General features: G+C 31.8%; 1 protein-coding gene across 1 annotated transcript in view; it reads right to left on the reverse strand.

Annotated features, from left to right (window-relative positions):
• Positions 1–4,545: 4,545 nt before the first annotated feature.
• The window catches only part of LOC122529544, a 49,169-nt gene continuing 33,317 nt past the window's right edge, over positions 4,546–20,397 (reverse strand). Inside the window, exon 3 of the mRNA XM_043655784.1 lies at positions 4,546–5,166. Coding sequence (XP_043511719.1) covers positions 4,546–5,166 — 621 coding nt within the window. The remainder of the gene's footprint in view (positions 5,167–20,397) is intronic.

A 20,397-nucleotide genomic window follows, 5' to 3' on the forward strand; every position in this document is an offset into this window, starting at 1 on the left:
TACATCAAGATCAAGATTTACTTAGAGCAAGTAATAAAATTATTATAATAAAATTATTTGCTCCAAGTAGATATTAATTACAAGTAAATATTATTAGTTAACTAAACAGCTATTTCAAACTCGTTTCTATAAGAGAAACCTGAAATTGTTGCAGATTTCGACATTTGTTGGAAGTTTCTTTTTTTTTGTGTTTGGAACAGGGAAAATATTAAAACGGCATTTTCCAAATTACATTCGTCGTCTAAATGAGATATCTTCGAAATTTCGCTTCGAATCGGAAGCGACACATTTTTGAAAATTTTCGCCAAAAAATGTTTCTTGTATCTCGAAATTCAAGAGCGAGCAGCAGCTATTATAGAAGAGAAAGGTCGTTCAGAACGACCTTGACGACATATTTCGAAGTCATTGAGATCGGTGAGAGTCGGTCTCCTTCTCTAGGTAATTACCCTCTTTCTCCTTTTTCTTAAACGACGCAGTTTCCACGTCTCAACCTTGCTCATTGTTCCTTGCCCTTTCAACTCGCCTTTCTGCCCCACCAATGCAACTCGGAAATATCAGAAGTGAATTTAAAGTTGGCTAAATTACGGTAAAAGACAGCAACAAAGTTGTTACACGACTGCCAGTCAATTAACAGAATACGAAATATTGAGAAATGTAGGTCAAAAACAAAAAAATAAATCGTGACTTGGTGTTTGAGATATTAAAAAGATTTTTTCTTATTTATTAATTATATATTTTATTTATTATATTTAATAAAATATATGATTAATAACCCTTTCGATATTGCTGCTTTAAACGTCATCACAGTGTCCAATAAAGAAAATGGCAAAAAAAATAATAACTCTTCTCTGATTATGAGTGAAAATTTTTACAAAAGAATTTATTATTTGTTTACATTAATAGGTCTCTTTTGTTAGGAAATAATTATTTATAAAAATATAAATGTTCTGTTTTTTTTTTTTTTATAAAGATAGTAATGTTTTTCCGATTCTGATTCTGACAAACTCGTTACGAAGATTCCTCATTAAGAGATAATTCTTCTTTTGGATCATTCGTTATTATTACATACTCTTGTATTTCATCATAATCAAAACTTTTTATTTAAATCGCTTTTTGTCGATACACTGCAACCACAGAATTGAAATTTGAGATAAGAATTTCAATCGAATCTTTGCTTTTCTTCTTAATTATTTTTTCCTAATGACGTTGGGCAAATAAATTTGACTTTAATTTAAAATTCAATGTATACAAAAAATCACGACGGTATTTTTTAGTACTTTTTTTAAAACCTGTTTCAAAACCGGTAAAAATGATATACAAGATAAATAGATATAATTTAGAAAATTTGTTATTACATAAAAATTTTCTATTAATTTTAAAGATACTATTCTGTAAAAATAAAACTAAAGAAACGAATATTATTCCTATAGCAGGTGGTTGAGATGGGTGCATTTAACTTCAATTTTATTTTTATTTAAATTGATATATATATATTATAAAAATTACAAAATAATATGCAAACTACATTATGTTACTAATATTTCATGAAGGTTTTGCAGAAATTGCGTGGTTGGTTTCATAAGGGACACCCCCTGTATAAATAGTACCTTCAGTTTTGACATGGTTAAAGCTTTTTGTAATATACACAAACTATTAAATGCTACTTGATTTAAGCGAAAGTTGTAGAGAAGCTTTTGACACAGCAATCAAAAGTGGAAAGGAAATTTAAAACAAAATAAAAATAAAACGAGATTACAAGATCCATGAAAAAGAAACTACAGCCAAAAGGACACAAAGCAACACTGTCAACATTGTCAACCTCACAAAAAGCGTTTCTAGGTACTTTTTTCCCAGGCGTGCCAATATTTGCAGTGGATTTGGAACAAGAAAATAACAACAAAGGAGTATACAGTGCAACTGTCATTTGCAATACTTTAGTAAAAATCGAGCCAGCCAAAGCAAATAGAAATCCACCAGAATGTGCCAGGTGTCAACGTCACGGGTGTACCAAAAACCATCGCAACAAACGATTGTGCAATTTGCGTGAAAGGCAACTGGCCCTGCAGGGCAACGCGAGCAATTGCCCCTGCGTAAAAGAATAGATAAAGTTGTCTGTTCAAACTGCAAATATATCCATCTATCTAACGAAAAAGAAATTATTTCCTCCAATTAGAAGTGAAACTCTAAATCAAACGATAGTCAGCACGCATGCAAAGTGTCTTATTTAAGTACGGTCTTCAAATATCTTTTTCAATTGTGAGGACGAAAAGAATATTTCGTAATTTGATAATGATATTAAACGATTAATATCCTGTAGGCATTTTTCTCTCAAAGTTTTCTATATATAAAATAATACTATACATGTATATACAGGATGTCCATAAAGTCTTTACAATTTCAAAAATTTACAGAGGCAATTGATGAGATATCATTGTCAGATTTGTTCCATGTACTCGGTGGTTATCAAGGTTTTTATCATATTGCATTTCAGGTACCCTGTTGATGAATAAAATACTGTTAAATGAACCCTTTACAAAATGGCTACTCCTCGAGAGAAGGCACAATGCGTATCATGGTTTATTGAAACCAAATCGGATCTGCAGACTCGGCGAAACTTCAGAACTAAGTATGGAAGGGATGCACCGTCACGTCCATCAATTCGTTCATGGCACGAGAAATTTATGAAGACAGGGACAGTGTTTTCGACAAAGGGAGGAATGGACGACCAAGATACCTGAGGAAAACATCGATCGTGTAAGAAATCGAGTACCGTTTTGATATGCTTCGTGCAACTAATGGTGCCCATATAGAGGTGTATTAAACGAGGCAGAAAAAAACTTAAATATATTCGTTTCAGTTTGTAATAATTTTCACTCATCTGTCTTTTTATTTGCCTTTGTAATAAATTTTTGAAATTGTAAAGAGACTTTATGGGCTTTATATATTATATATATAAATATATATAAATGTTATAGATATAATTATAATAATTAAATATATATAAATATATATATAAATAATAAAATTCTACATAATATATATTATATATATTATTGTATTATATAGAATTTTATTATTATAGTCTCATTATAAAATTTATATTATCGCAAGTATACATATATATGTATATATGTGTAAAATAAATTAATTCATTATACGAAAATTATAATAACACCAAATATCTCGGGCGTGTCATTCTTTTTTTTTTTTTTTTTTGTCACAAATTGCATTTTTTTCTTCCCCAGGTGCAGCAGAACACGGTGTCAAAATTTGGCCATTCGTTTCCTTAAAGGGGGAGGACCAAGGAGGACATTTTTTATCAAATTTCTCTAAGTATAACTAATTTAAAGGAGAAACGTGCCACAACTTGCCTCGCGATCAGTTTCCTTTGGCACATTTCTCGGCCAATTTTTCGCAAAAGAAGCCTCGGGCCTCTCTCAACAAGAAGAATCGGCCGTATTAATTTCAGCAATTTTTATCTCGCGTCAAAAACTCGAAAACTACGTACACGTGTGTGTTGCACGTGCCGGAAAGGTCGAAGTGGCAGCAGCGGCACTTGGCCACGTTCCGAAGTCGTTAGTCCGAGGGTGAAATCGATTAATCATAGCTGCAGCGGCCAACCTGGCTATCTCTATTGGCCTTGCACGTGATCGTACTTCGCACTTTGCACAACGAAACAAAGGGTAACGGCGGAGAGGATCGGTAGCGATCCGGAAAACACGTTCAAATTGGGCTGTTCGTGCTAGTTTCCTGTATATATATCGATCGATTATACGGGTAATTCCGTGTTTAGTTTTTCAAGGACGTTTCCGTCGCGCGCCCAGATGATGGCCCACCGCTGGCAAAACCGGTTGATTAACACTCGCGCGAACGGTTTTGTTCGGTCAACGACTAAGCAGGACACTGTCAGGGAGAAGCATGGTCATCGTGCACGGTTCGGCGCACGTTCGCCACAACAGGTGGCTACAGTCCGCGACAAAAAAATGGCACGCCCTGTAAATTTTGTCAAATTCACGAACCAACATAGAAATATGTAGATTTTTATTCGAAGAATTTCTTCTTCTTCTTCTATTTTTCTTTAATGTCGCATCGACAGTGAGGTCACATATGCGTGTAGTAGTTTGTTTCTGAGATATTTTAATACTCTTTGTATGTCATTTTGAGAAGTCAGTTTTATGTTTGCGTTGATTCCGTATTTCTGTCTTTGGATTTCTGTGGTGTGGCATTCGTGCAGTATGTGGATGGTTATTCCAATGAGTGCAGGTGGGTGGTGTAGTTTTTTTTTGATTTTGTGTTCATGTGTCAGCTTGGTATGACTGGTTCTTAGGCGTGAGATAATTATTCCTTCTTTCCTGTTGCTAATGTTTGGTGTTTGACTAGTGAAAGTCTTGGATACTTTTGTGTAGTTGGGTGCTTTTAGTTGTTTTCCATGTATCGTTCCATTCATTTTTTGCTACTTCTTTTGCAGTGGGATTATTTGGTCGTCGCAGGGGATTGGAAGATGATTGCGACTGTTAATAAGTGAGGGAGCTGTGGCTTCTTTTGCTACTTTGCGTCGGCTTTTCCATTTCCTTTTATTCCTTGATGAGCTGGAATCCAGATGACTGTGGCGTTTGTGTTAGGTTGGTTGTGGTTTAGTTCTTGGATGGTGGATATTAATTGGTTTTCTTGATCGTATGATTTCGTTAGAGATTTTGTAACGCTCATGGAGTCGGTGTATATGACGATCTGGGCTTCGTTATTTGAGTGTGCATATTTGATGGCTTCCAGGATAGCATAAGTTTCGGCTGTGAAGATGGATGATGAAGTAGGAAGATTTTGTGTTTTTTTAGCTTTTTCAGTGGTAATGGCGTATCCAACTCCAGTGTCCGTTTTTGACCCATCTGTGTAAATCTTGCTGTGTTGGGAGTAGTTGTTATTAAGTTCTAAAAATCGAGTTCTGTGGTCATTTGGGCTGAGGATTTTTTTGGGGAGTTCGGCAAGGCTGGTGTTAGTTGGGAATGCTTTTATCGTCCATGGAGGGATTTGTGGTGGTTTGCGTTCAATGGTGGGGCGGATTTTGAAGCATTTTGGTAAGTCTGATATGGAAAGGGGAGGGAATTTTGGGTTTATTGATGTAGAAAGCTTTGTATCTATTGGAGAAGATGTTGTTGTAGGAAGGATTATTTAGAGTGGATGAGACTTTTAGTGCGTATTTAAGAGTTAGGAACCTCCTTCTGGATTCAAGTGCCATTTCTTTGGCTTCGAATAGTAGGCTGTTTATGGAGCATGTTCGGTATATACCTGTGGCTAGTCTAAGAGCTGAGTGGGAGATTGGATCTATTACTTTTTTTGTGGAGCTTTTGACTGAGTTATAAACGGTAGAAGTTTTATTCGAATAAAATTTTATTCGTAGAATTTATTCGAAATCGTTATTCGTAAAATTTTTCCTCGAATAAAATCGTAATTCGTAAATAATGAATAATTCTTTCTCGAATAAAATTGTTATTCGTTATTTACGACAGTATTTTATTCGTTATTCGTTGGAATAAAATATGCCCAACTCTGTGTTCAACTTATAATGACCATTTTTCGCTGCTCAACCATCAGATAAAGGTAAAAGTCAGCGATGCACAACAGGTGGTAGTGTCTTTGTCAATACTTTCAAAAACACTATTTTTATCACAGTAATCAATAGTTTTACAGTTTTTATGTTTTAGTTAAAATTTTTCAATTTTACAGTTTTATTGTAAGTCCCCATTAATTTTACAACAATAAATACTGTAATTTTAGGGATGTGCGAGAACCCGATGGTCAGGAAGAAGTCGAGTCGGATTCCCGAAAATTTCGAGATTCCCGAAGGAATCGGGTTTCCCCCAAAAGTCAAGATTCCCGAAAATTTCGAGAACGTGGCTACCGTTTCTCGAACTACTCTACAATGCTGTACAACAGCCTAGAAAATATGTAAATAGTACAGTTCAATTTCTTCTGCCAGTGAAATTACTGAAAACACGGATTCTAAGAATCGTGTAACCTGATGTAAACGAACGTGTGACTGCGTGCTCACTACTTGGACATTATGTACGCTGTTGAGCAGTATCGCTGAGAAATTCGAAAAGCTCAGATGTATATTTCAAAATCTGTGTAAATTTAATAAAGATTAAAAATCTTTAAAAGAAAGAAAATGTCGTGAGAGTAAAGTTGTGGTAGGAAATAGTGCGGAAGATATCGTGTAAAGGAAGAAGGTAAATTGAAGCTCTGTTTGGGAACAAAGGTGGAATATATACATTGTCACCATGAATTTAAAACCAAGTATTTAAATACTACTGGTTTATTACGCCATTTGAAGCATATGCATCCAAACATAAGTACATGCACCAGAAAAGAAAGAAACTGAATCTATATAAAATTTGTCGCATGTACAAAATGATACGCGAAAGATTGTTAAACCAAAACATATAACAGATTGCTCGAATGATGGTTCCATTCGAATGAGGATAGCCTAGATGTCAGAACGAGATAGATTCATGCATCGACAACCAGTTTCCATGGAAAGTATCTTCGGAATAATGAAACGTTTTTTACTGTCGTGAACGCATGTTTACCGCAAGAAGTCACGAAACGCTCGTAGTACAGTTCCCTCGTAATTGAGTTATTTTACATCGAATTTCTCGCGATCGGGTTCTTCGGAACCACTGGAGCCGAATTACAGAGGACGTTAGACTACAAGAATCTATCTCGTCCTTTCGGACGTGGCTGCAGTTACCCGACTTGACACACTGACAACGAAAGTTGGAAAATCTACTTTAGTGCAATGCCTGATAGTAACAACGAATGAAAGAAGAGCGGAGAGGAAATGTCCCTAATTTCGTTTCAAGTTAAATAAACGTGTCTTTGTACAGACTGCGCTCACAGTGAATTTACAAATACTAACTATCTTATAATTAACTAAAATTAAACGCACGCATCTCACGTTGTCCCTGCGATATCCCTCGTCCATCGATGGCCCGCCGGGGGCCCAATAGTTTACTTATCAACTAATTGTACCTACTATTCAGTTTAGATCGTGAAATAGAGAATGAACAGAAATTTTCACCATCTAAATTGAACTGTAGGTTGCGTAGTTCTTAGCTCAATATCGTTTCACAAACATTAAAGTATATCATTTACCATTTTACAACTTAGCTTGATAAACATTAAAGTTTGTAAAACGATATCAATTACCAGGTCTCACCACGAGGAGGTGACTACGCACGAGACCCACCCCGGGCCCTATTCCCAACCACCCTCCATTATATGCAAATAACTCGGCATTCTTAATGAATGCCGAGATTTTGTTCTACTTGGCCCGGAGTTACGAACAAAGGAGACAAACGTTCCATAGTTCAATCTCAAACTTAAGTATAAATCGTAACTCTAACGTGCATATATGAGATTGAATTATGGAACTCTGTCTTCCAAACAACGGTCGCGTTAACAATTGTACATTACATTACATATGATCATACGTTACATACATTGCGTAAAGTCATACATTCCATACATTACATACATTACATATGATCATACGTTACATACATTGCATACATTACATACAGTCATACATTGCATACATTACATACATTACATACAATCATACATTCCATACATTCCATACATTACATACATTACATACAATCATACATTCCATACATTCCATACATTACATACATTACATACAATCATACATTCCATACATTCCATACATTACATACATTACATACAATCATACATTCCATACATTCCATACATTACATACATTACATACAATCATACATTCCATACATTCCATACATTACATACATTCCATACATTCCATACATTACATACATTCCATACATTACATACATTACATATGATCATACGTTACATACATTGCGTACAGTCATACATTACATACATTACATACTATTTCATACAATCATACATTCCATACATTACATACTATTCCATATGATCATACATTCCATACATTACATACATTTCATACATTACATACTATTCCATACAATCATACATTCCATACATTACATACATTACATACTATTCCATACGAATGCAAGTCACACAATATGTCACAATCACTCGCAGCCTTTCATACTAACCACACACTCATCCAACATGAATCTTACACAACAATAATTCGCAGCCCTAACAGCGCATTCTGTATCAAAGACAGGTTTATCGAACTTTGAACGAAATTGGGTGAACGAAACTATTAACACGCTTCAATATCGTGTTTTTCAAGAGATATAACGCGAAATGAAACCGCGGTATGTTACTCTCATTGTACTAGAGGAGAGTTTCCAACTTTCGCTATCAGTGTGCCAAGTCGGGGTTCGAGCACTTAGAGGCAAGTAGTCTAGTTCAACCCTCAACGACACAGTGGGGTTCCGTAGAACCACTGGAGTCGGATTACAAAGGACTAGACTACATGAACCTCACCTCGTTCGATTCGAACGAGGCTGCAGTTCCCCGATTTGACACACTGACAACGAAATTTGGAAACTTTACTCTAGTGCAATGACAGCAACAAAAGTAACTCTACTCTAGTGCAATGACAGTAACAAAAGTATCTCTACTCTAGTGCAATGACAGTAACAAAAGTAATTCTATTCTAGTGCAATGACAGTAACAAAAGTAATTCTACTCTAGTGCAATGACAGTAACAAAGGTATCTCTACTCTAGTGCAATGACAGTAACAAAAGTAATTCTACTCTAGCGCAATGACAGTAACAAATGTATCTCTGCTCTAGTGCAATGACAGTTACAATAGTAATAACGGGCGAAGGAAGAGAAGAAAAGTGGTATCTTTAATTTCGTCTCAGGTTAAATAAACGTGTCTTTGTTTGTCACAGAATGCGCTCACAGTGAAGTTACAAATATTAACTATCTTATAATTAACTAAAACTAAACGCACGTAACTTAACACCAAGACGCATGCATCCCACGATGTCCCTGCGTGATCCCTCGTCGTCCCACGGTGCCCCGCTGGGGAGTCAAATAGTTTACTTATCAACTAGTTGTACCTACAGTTCAGTTTGGATCGTGAAATAGAAAATGAACAGAAATTTTCACGATCTAAACTGAACTGTAGGTTGCGTAGTTCTTAGCTTGATATCGTTTCACATACGTTAATGTTTATCGTTTTACAATTTAGCTTGATAACGGTTTTACAAACTTTAATGTTTGTAAAACGATATCAATTGCCAAGACCCACCACGTGGAGGTGACTACGCACGGGTCTCATTATAACGTATTTTAAATCAATAGTCTTTTGTATATTTTTCTCACAGGTTTTAGCTTGTATTGAATTTAAATAATGTGTTAGAAAGAGGAATGGTATTCGTAAAATAAGGCACAATTGTTTGACCGATCTAATGATTAATTTAAGATATTGAAGAAATATTCTTGTTTGATTAGTTAATATTAAAGGGCTAAATTATATTTTCCAAATTATAAATTCAAAAAGAAATTCTGAATAGCAATATTATTTTTATACTAATGTTATTTACATGCAGAAATATAATGTGTATCTCAAGGGTAATTGTTAAAGAATGGTAACTAGTAAAGTATATTGTATGATTACGATGTCAACAAGTCGTGGAAATTGAATTCGTATTCAAATAATCACGATCAAGTATTAATATATATAATACCCAACACCAAAGAAACCATACCATACAACTTACCGATCGTTGAACTCAGAATTAAGTAAATGAAGGTTTGGTTGAGTTGGATTTGATTATGTTCGATGCCTTCGAACTTCTTGAACACATCTGCTGATGCTTCTGCTTCTCAAACTCTCTTCAGCGATATGCGTTAGCACACAGTTCACAATCTCACTTTTAATTAACTTTTAACACTTTTATCGCATTCACTTTCAACATTTTTAACATTCTTTAAGTATTAGATAATGTTTGAACATTTGGAATATTCACAAATATTATTTAGCTCACTTCTAATATTTAATTGATGCGTACGCGACGAAAGTTTAATTGGTAATGAGTCTCCGTACCACGCAATGTTAATATTTATTTCGGTCGTCAGTGATCCAGAACAGTTGATAATTTTTTTCAATCATCTAAAATTTGGTTAATGTACATACATACGATAAGAGTTCAATTCGTAATTAGCTCTTGTCTCCGTATCGACATTAGTCTGATCTTTCGGTCGTTAATGATGCGATACAGATAATGAAAATTTCTCAGAAATGTATTAGTGACTTGATTACTACAAATGATTAATTAAAAATTTTAAATAGAACTTAGAAATGTTATAGAAGAGAATTTATTGTTTAATTGTGTTACAAATAAATTGTTAGAAATATTAGATAATATTTAAACGATTAGAATATTCAGAAATATTATTTAAAACTCACTCGTAAATTTTGGTCGATGTGCACACGACGGAAGTTCAATTGGTAATGAGTTTTCGTACCGCTGAAGGTTAATCTAATGTTCCGATCGTCAGTGACCCGGAACTGTTGATCATTTTTTCCTAGTTTTTCGAGAAACAATTTTTCTATTATACTAGTCAATAGTTTTAGATTTCTGTCGCAAGGTTACACTTTCATAAATATGTTCCAATGTCAAATGTAATAATTTATCAATTTTTTTAATCTATAACTGGCTAAAACGAAATTTACACTTTCATGATGTTAATTTCTAAGTTATAACTGCATTGATGTATGTTAAATAGGAATTTATGTAGGGAAACGTTATGTGGTCAAAAATCGAGTTGAGCAGTGATTGTCGCTTCAGAGTAATCGCGCGACATATAAAAATCTTCAGTCGTTTATTGTTTCAAATTGCAAGGAATATATGTAACTATCATTTCCGTTATTCTAAATAATATAATTTAATTATTATAAATGAATTATTGAAACTGTGAAATAACGCTTGGGAATTCAATCACTGATTCTACTGTTGTAAGTAAATAGTTAAAAATTGTTAATATACAAAAATATCATCGAAATGCATTATTTCACAGTTTAAATAATTCATTTGAAACATTTAAATTATTTATACAATATTTCTAGACATTATTTAATAATTTTCACAACTTTTATATCAAACGATGAAACAATTAAATTAATTCTTTCATTCCATAATTCAAAGTCATTTCTCTCAAGTACATTGTTCAAGATTGTTATAAATTATTAATTTATAACAAATAAAGTTAATTTATAAATAAGTTAAAAATTTTAAATTACACTTAGTAATTAAAAATTTTTAACTTATTAAAATTTAAAAATAAGTTAAAAATTTATAAATAAGTTAAAAATTTTAAATTACACTTAGAAACATTACAGAAGAGAATCTATTGTTTAACTGTTGCAAGTAGATTGTTAGAAATACTAGATAATGTTTAAACAATTATAGAAGAGAATTTTTTATTTAATTGTTACAAATAAATTATTAGAAATACTAGATAACGTTTAAACAATTAGAATATTCAGAAGTATTATTTAAAACTCCTAAATTTTGGTCGATGTGCACACGACGAAAATTCAATTGGTAATGAGTCTTCGTACCGCTCAAGGTTAATCATATGTTTCAGTTGTCAGTGACCCGGAACTGTTGATAATTTTCTTTAGTATTTCGAGAAACAGTTTTTCTATTATACTAATCAATACTTTGGTAGGTTTTACATTTCTATCGCAAAGTTACAGTTTCCTGAATATGTTACAATGTTAAATGTAATAATTTATTAGTTTCTTATCGGCTAAAATTAAATTTACATTTTCACGATATTAATTTTTACGTTGTAACTGCATTGATGTATATTAAATAGAAATTTATGTGGAAAAAATTTATGTGGTCAAAAATCGAGTTAAGCAGTGATCGTCGCTTCAGAGTAATCGCGCAACATATAAAAATTTTCACTCGTTTATTGTTTCAAATTGCAAAGAATATAAGTATTATGTAACAATCATTTCCGTTATTGTAAATAATATAATTTAATTATAATATTAATTGATTATAAACGAATTGTTCAAACTATGAAGTAATGCTTGGAAGTTCAATCACTGATTGCTATAAATAAATAGTTAAATTTGTTAAATAATATACAAAAGTATCATTGAAATGCATTATTTTACAATTTGAATAATTCATTTGAAACAATTAAAATTTTAATAATTAAATTATTTTATTTCTACAATATTTCTAGACACTATTTTATAATTTTCACAATTTTCATATTACGATTAAACAATTAAAATAATTATTTCATTCAATAAGTCAACGTCATTTTTACTAAGTACGTTGTTCAAGATTCTCATAAATTATTAGATTATTAAATATTTTAAATAACACTTGGAAATGTTACAGACTAGAATTTATTGTTTAATTGTTGCAAATAAATTATTAGAAATATTAGATAATGTTTAAACAGTTAGAATATTCAGAAATATTATTTAAAACTCACTCCTAAATTTTGGTCGATGTGCATCAATTGTTAATGAGTTCGCTGAAGGTTAATCTAATGTTCCAATCGTCATTGACCCGGAACTGTTGATAATTTTTTCCTAGTTTTTCGAGAAACAATTTTTCTATTATACTAATCAATCGTTTTTAGATTTCCATCGCAAAGTTACACTTTCATAAATATGTTACAATGTCAAATGTAATAATTTATGAACTTTTTTTTATCTATAATTGGCTAGAAATAAATTTACACTTTCGTGATATTAATTTCCAAGTTATAACTGTATTGATGTATATATATATATATTAAAGAGAAATTTATGTAGTCAAAAATCGAGTTAAGCTAAATTGTTAGAAATATTGTTAAAATATCTAAGCTAAATTTCTAAGCCAAATTGTTAAAATATCTAATATTTAAACAATTAGAATATTCAGAAATATTATTTAAAAAATCGACTTCGAATGTTGAATCGATGTACGCACGATGAAAATTCAAATTGAATAGTAATACCATTACCGTGACTTGCGAAAAAATACAATAGTTTTGAGCCGTTGTCAGATAAGTGGACAGAGGTATAACGATATGGGCTGATATAAAGTTTATTTGAGGTAAAATGAATGAAAAGCCAAAAACTATTTAGAACTAATTAGTGACACAAATTGAAAGATGTGCTACAAGGATATCCGGAAATGAGTTCGCATTTCAACAAGATAATGCGGTTCATAGTGTAAAAGTGGTGGTCATATTTTGAAGCTAATAATATTCCACTTTTGGAATGGCCAGCCTGTTCTCCAGACATGAACATGATGGAAAACCTACGAGGAGATCTTGCAAAAGCCGTTTATGCGACAGGGAAGACAGTTTAATAACATAAATGAATGAAAAGAATGTATTTTAGTAGAATGGTAAAAAAATAAATAAAAAATGAATTAAAAAGCTTTGTAAATCTCTTCCAAGGCGAATGATTGCAATTATAAAAAAAGTCTGGAGGTTCTACAAAATATTAAATATTGATTTTTCTTGGCAAATATAAACAGAAAGTGATTTTTAAAAATAGCGCCGATTTTTCAGGATTCTTCTGTTTTTACAGATAAAATGAGGACTATGTTGTGATTTTCGTTACACACGTTGCTGAAATTGACATGCAACACCCATGTGTTTGTAAAATTATATTTTTGTAATTTATTAAATGATAATTAACAAATAAAAACACTGGGTGTGCCATTTTTTGTAGCTCGACGAAATATACTCGCCATTCTGTGTAAATGTCTCTGTTATGTGCTTTTGACGGACAGCGACATGCAATTCATCCCTTTTTCTCCCTCGTGCTTCCGTTTGTTATCGCTAGATACTGTCGAAATAAATCTAGTTAACGATCATTTTGTTAATTCGTTGAGTTTCGTTCAAATCCAACCCGAACCTTACAAACTCGACAAATTTTAAAATCTCTAAAACTACCGGCGATTAAAATGTAAAATTTCTATCAGAGATGTTGAAATAAAAAAAAAAAAAAAAAAAATAGGAAACTTTATGATATACAAGCTGAAGTATACGAGCTTCTATTTGTTACAAATGAATCTCTACAGATACACTGTTTTACATTTGTAAAGAAACAAAAAAACAGAAATTACAAATTGGCCATTTTGACCATTTTGGTAGTTCTGGCGTTGAGAGAGATTAAATTGTACTTAACGTGAGTCGTTTAATCTCGATTGTGAAAATTCACATTCTATCTTTTCATTTTGCAACAATTTGCAGCAACAAACTTTGTGTTACAAACTCGAAACTTTTTCGAGTAATAGTAATTAACAGAGTGACAAGAGTGTTTGATTTGTTTCGAACGAGTCGCTTCACAGTGATGTGAAAAATGGCGATTCGTCAACGTCAATTTGCTTGAAGGAATTCAGTGGATTTCATTGTGATATTTCTCACAAAATGTTTATGAAACATATTATAAACTAACTCTGGATGAAGAAACAGAATTTCTAACTGAAAGGAGAAAGGAGAAAGGAGTGTTCATTCTGTTATACTATAGCAAAGTATAAAGGTATGATGGATTTGCTTACTTACATATTCCCAATTTCAAGTTGTTTTAAAAATTCTATCAACCCTATTAATGATTCAATTCAAGGAATAAATTTTTACATGACTTATAATTACTTGTACTTGTGTTCCAAGATGAATTTTGTTATTAATTGCAACAGATAAAGTTAAACAGATCTTAAATAAATCTTTATATGAAATATGTAAATTACTTTTATTATTATTTAGTTAAATAGTACTTAAATCTTTATTATTGTAAATTAAAAAAATTATTATATACGTTAAATGCATATTTATTGAAATATGTTATATAAATTGTTGTTATTATTTTATTATTATTTATTATCATTACTATTCATCAAAACTAACGCAAGTCAGTAATTTTTATAAACTGTTTCTTTTCAAGGTCATACAAATCACTTTACAGTAATGAAAAATTCATGAAAAATCATGAACGAAAATCACTTTCAAGTCATAGTTTCAAATTGCGATTGAATTTCGATTCGTTCGAAAATAATTGCCAATTTTTTGCCAATCCTGACTTGTCCGATCTTTATGAGCAAATGCGAATCTACATTTTTTGAAACTAAGTATTAATTTCTAACCATTCTACTGATTTATAATACTTATGATATTCTTGTTTAATTAATATTTAATTATTAATTGTATTTTACTGAATGATAATAATAAATGATAATAAAATAATAACAATAATTTATATAACATATTTCAATAAATATGTACTTAATATAACAATTAACTGTATAACAATTTTTTTAATTTACAATAGTAAAGATTTAAGTAAATAATAATATTTAACTAAATAATAATAAAAGTAATTTATATAACATATTTCATATAAAGATTTATTTAATTATAATTGATATTTTATTAATATTAATAATTTAATTTATTAATTAATATTAATATTTTATCAATAGTAATTAATATTAATCGTTTTACTGCTTTCTGGTCGATCAAAACATAGACCAGTTTTCCTTGCAACTATGTTTCCGATTTATTCGTAACGATCGGTATTTCAGCAAACATTTTACTTTGTCCCCAAAGTGTTGCAAATAGTCTAACTAGACTTTCACTTGGCTGTAAATCCCGAGATTTATTCTTCCTCTTGTTGAATCGATGAATTTTAAACAATCCTTTGTTTACAATTGTCGTTTGCTCAACAATTTCTCCAAAACGAGGAAAGTTGTTACGTGTCTTGATTGAAAGCTCGATATTCTAAATAATTGTTACGAAAGATTAAAATTTCTGTTGATATCAGATTCAATTTCGGATTATGGTCCTTCATACAGGGTGTTCCAGTTTTTTTCCATAACTTTGCCAGCGTGTTCTACAAGCAAGAAAGTAAGAAAAAAAAATGTTATATGAACATTTACGCTCTGAAATATATTATATTATTTATTATATTATATTATTTATTATATTATTGTTATATTATTTATTATATTATTATATTATTGTTATATTATTTATTATATTATATATAATATAATATTATATATTTATTATTTATTATATTATTATATTATTGTTATATTATTACTATGATTATTATATATTACTACGTTATTTTCTCGGTTCTCAAATACATATATGGACTTACTCTACTTGCGGATGTNGGGGGGGGGGGGGGGGGCGGCGCTCGAAAATTGAGCGTCGTGGAAAATACAAGATCGCTGGCGACAATTACACGGATGAGGCAAGCGAAGAGTGTCTCTAGCCCCGTTGAATAATTCGCGCAGCAACTGAAACTCGCTGATGGCGATGACGGTGCTGCCGCCGGTGATATCGAGTTATCGTTCGCCTTGGCTTCTCTCGTAACTGTTTCTCGAGCTTCTCTCTTCGTGTTCTCTGCGGTGTCGTGCGGTATTAACCGTATCAGCAAGCTCTATCGTGTAAGGTTCCCTCCTCTTCAATTCGCGCACACACACATACTCTCTCTGTGTCTTGATTTTACGCGCGCTCGTCACCCCATTTACCGAGAAACATCGCCTTTGTTCCGAGACACGTTCCACGCGGAGAAGAGCCACCTTGACGAGCCGTGCTCCCTGCCATGTTCCATATCTACGGAATCCTCGATAACCATATTATTTTCCGCCATTCTTCATCGATGCCCGAGAGAGAGTGAGAGTGAGTGAGTGAGAGAGAGAGAGGAAGATTCTCATATCCGGTGCTTTTTGATCTTTTTTTTTTTTTCATCCCTCTCTCTAGTTCCATCGTCCCGTCGCGCTATTAAATTCCGCAAGCTCCAACCGGTTAATCGAGATACGCGAGCTGAACGGGAATCGAGCTTTTCAATTTATATCGCGACGATGCGGACGGATTTAACGATTGGGCTTCTCCGCACCTCCCATCGCCGCAGAGTGATTCGATCTGGCGCCGGGCAGCCATCCGGTAAGTTGATCTCGCATCATTTTCCCCGCGATGCCAATTGGCGATCGTTATTGCTTTTAATCGCCTGGTGAAAACGTGTAACGTTTCTCCTTTCTCGTTACGTGAGGTTGTGTTTATTGTATTGTACACTTTTTTTTTTCTTTCTCATCGATTTGGCAACGTCCATTACGACATTGTCTTGTGGAGAGTTTCACGTTTGTGCCGTGTCGGCTGGTGCAGTGGTCAAATTTAACAGTGGAAACGATACTCTGAAGTGTGTTCATCAGAAGAGACGCTGAAAATCCAAAAAGAAATGGAGAAATACTTTTATAAATTTTATCTGTGTATTTGACGAAAAATTATTTCAATCTTTAAAAATACAATGTTAATTTACGTTCATAGAGTGTCTAAACAAAAATTATAAACTTTTGTCGTTTTGACTAGTTTTTGAAACTATGAAAATACGACGATTTAGACAATATTTATTATTTTCATTGCTCATGAATTTCTTCTAATAATAATTATCTTTGTTTATTGGAAGAAAAAAAAAAATAGTCCATTATTTTTATTTTAAGAAAATTAAACAAAGAGAAAAAGTAATTACCAGTCGAATTTAATTAGTATTTTAAAAATTAATATTGGTATCTTCCTATCTTCATTCACGTTTCCAACAAACGAATATTCCTTTGAAAATGATCATATTCTCTTATTTTCGACAATTTTACATCGAGGTAATCTCCATATTGGGAGAATCATTCTCTCCAATGCTTCTTCCTATAAAAGTTTTACAAAAGCAGATATTCTTTTCATACGAGAACGACATTTTTTTTAAAAACGAAAAGAACCTGTCGATTTCGATGGTTTATACTATTGGCGGTATTTTGTTATTGCTTTGTTCGCTAATCATTCCAATCGTAACAGATATGATCGTTGCAACGAAAGAAATCAAGCATTTAACCTGTCGAAATATTTTTCATTATTAGTAATTTAGTGTTAATTAGTTATTATTAGTAATTTAACTTTTAAACTCGAAATTCAAATTTTGAGAGTTGAAAACTTTGTGATTTTTCATGGCTCGAAATATGAATAAAGAGTCATTTGCAGCGTGGATAAAGAATGTTTGATGAATGTTTGCGAATGTTTGTTTACTAGTTTCTTTTATTAAGAATATAAGCAGATATGTAATAACGATAATGTACAAGAATAATTGTAATTTAATATATACAGAACAAGTATGCAGTTTGAAATGAATTTGTCCATTTAGTAATATTAATTTATCCATTAAGACTAGTTTGTAAACGCAAGATTTTACGTGAATGCAACTTTTTCCAATCATTTTACATTGTCAAATCTATTTTCTAATATTTTACTTACAAAATGCAATTTCAAGAATTTGTTTAATTTACGTTTTCTCATTGTTATCTCTTTCAGCTAAAATTTATAATTGCACAGAATTGAAAGAAATTTATTTTTAATATTTTTAATATTTTCAATGTAATTCAATATTTATAATTTAATATTTAATATAATATAATTTAATGTAATTTAATGCTCATAATATGTTTAATATTTTTAATATTATGACAAATTACTGTTTAGTTTTTAACCAGTTAAGCTTAATTACGCAAAATTTATCGTCCACTGAATTAATAATTTTTTCGACAACGTGGATTAGCATTTTTTTCTTCTTTCTGTGAAGAATATCGGTCAATAAATCAAACGATGCAACAAATCGTTTCATTTTGAAAAGTGGACGCGACTTTTACCTACGAAGAAATTGTTATATCGTGAACTTTTGCGAATTTTTGTGAAATTCAGATGTTTTGTAAATGTTTGTTAAAGAAATTCTTTTGTATTTTCAGAAACGGACAAAGATATTTGAAGGTGAACGTAATTTCCATTGTCGATTTTATTTCTTGTATATTGCAAGTTTTTAAGGAGTACGAAGGAGTACGAATTTTTAAATTATATATAGCCAATATTTATTAACGATGACGTTAAAAATGGAATTCGATAATATTGGATTATCGTACTAAATAAGATTAAATCTACACGGTTGTTGCGGTTGTTGCAGCTTGTTTGATGAAAATTATACACATCCTGTCTCTTGTTCTTGCCAGCGTGGGCGTAACGAAACCGATTTATTAGCTGAAGAAAATAGAAATAAAAATTTAACACACGAATATTACAAACACGCGTCGATTATTATTAATAGAATTAATGAAAATGTACTACTACTACGTGCTAATTGGAATGAAACTTGAGATTCTACGAAATTTTATTGTACATTTCTCACTTGTTTATCGTTGGACCGTAGATTTTTAACTCTTAGCGTCGTGATCTCTTTATTTTATTTCTACAAAAATTTCTATCGATTCATGTTTGTTCATACTTTGTCAAAGGAATAAGCAAAAAGTTCCTAGTGTAACAAATGAAGAAACATAAATATCTTACGGTGGACTGTTATATTCATGAATGAGTTAATTAATTGCAGTTAAAATAAAAATATTTCTCTTATTGGCAATTAAAAAAATTAATCTCCAAACAGAACAATTTTTTTAATTTGAAATGAGGTGAAAAATGTTGCGTATTTTGCGCAATAATTTCAATTCGTACAATAGTAATCATTCGATGTAACTGAAAATAGAAAACAAAATATCGAACGTTTCGCTTCACTTTCAATATTTTACACTCTGTGCAAATTTACAATTTAAAATTTTCTATAAATGCCGTCTGTTTGCCGTCAGACAGCATGCAGGTATAACAAGGAATAATAGACAGATATACACATGTTAATGGCAAAAATTTGAAACAGTTTTCAGACACTGGAGAAATTTGCATGGACTCACGACTGAAAATCACGTGCCTTTAAATCACTGTCAATTTTTCATTTTCGGAATGTGCGTAAATAGAATTTTACTGGTAGCAGCCATGCGAGATTTTACGCGAACGTTTTCATTTTTAGATAGCTGACAATTCTTTCGCTTTCAGAACACTTGTGAACAAATGGTTTTTCCGTGTTATTTCTAAAAACTTCTTTTGTATTACGGTCAAGCGAATGTGAGCAAAAAAAATGTTTCAAAAAGATCGCTTGCATCAAAAAGTCTCAAAAATAATCTATCGAAAGTTGAAAAAGACAGTTTTGTTCGGTCGAAATTTTTACTTGGTCAAAGATACGAATGGTCAAATTTTGGTTATCGTTTTAGGAAGAGTTATCTTGTAGAATAATTTTTCTTGTCTCGGTTTCTTTCAAATGTAGCCTGTCCTACAATTAACTGGTAATATTGTGAAAAAAACGCGCGAGGACTGAAACTTGACAACAAAAGGAATAAATAAAGGAAATGTTGTAGCTAAAGTTAATCAAAAATCCACGTGTGAGTCTGAGACAACTCGAGAATTCTAAAACCAGCATAATACGAATATTAAAAGGAGAAAAATTTCATCCGTATTACTTCTACGTATATTATCTCTATGTACAAGTTCCAAACATATACCTTCACAAGCCGTAA

The sequence above is a fragment of the Frieseomelitta varia genome, unplaced genomic scaffold, assembly GCF_011392965.1.
Source record: "Frieseomelitta varia isolate USP_RPSP 00005682 unplaced genomic scaffold, Fvar_1.2 scaffold_292, whole genome shotgun sequence".
Lineage (NCBI taxonomy): Eukaryota > Metazoa > Arthropoda > Insecta > Hymenoptera > Apidae > Frieseomelitta > Frieseomelitta varia.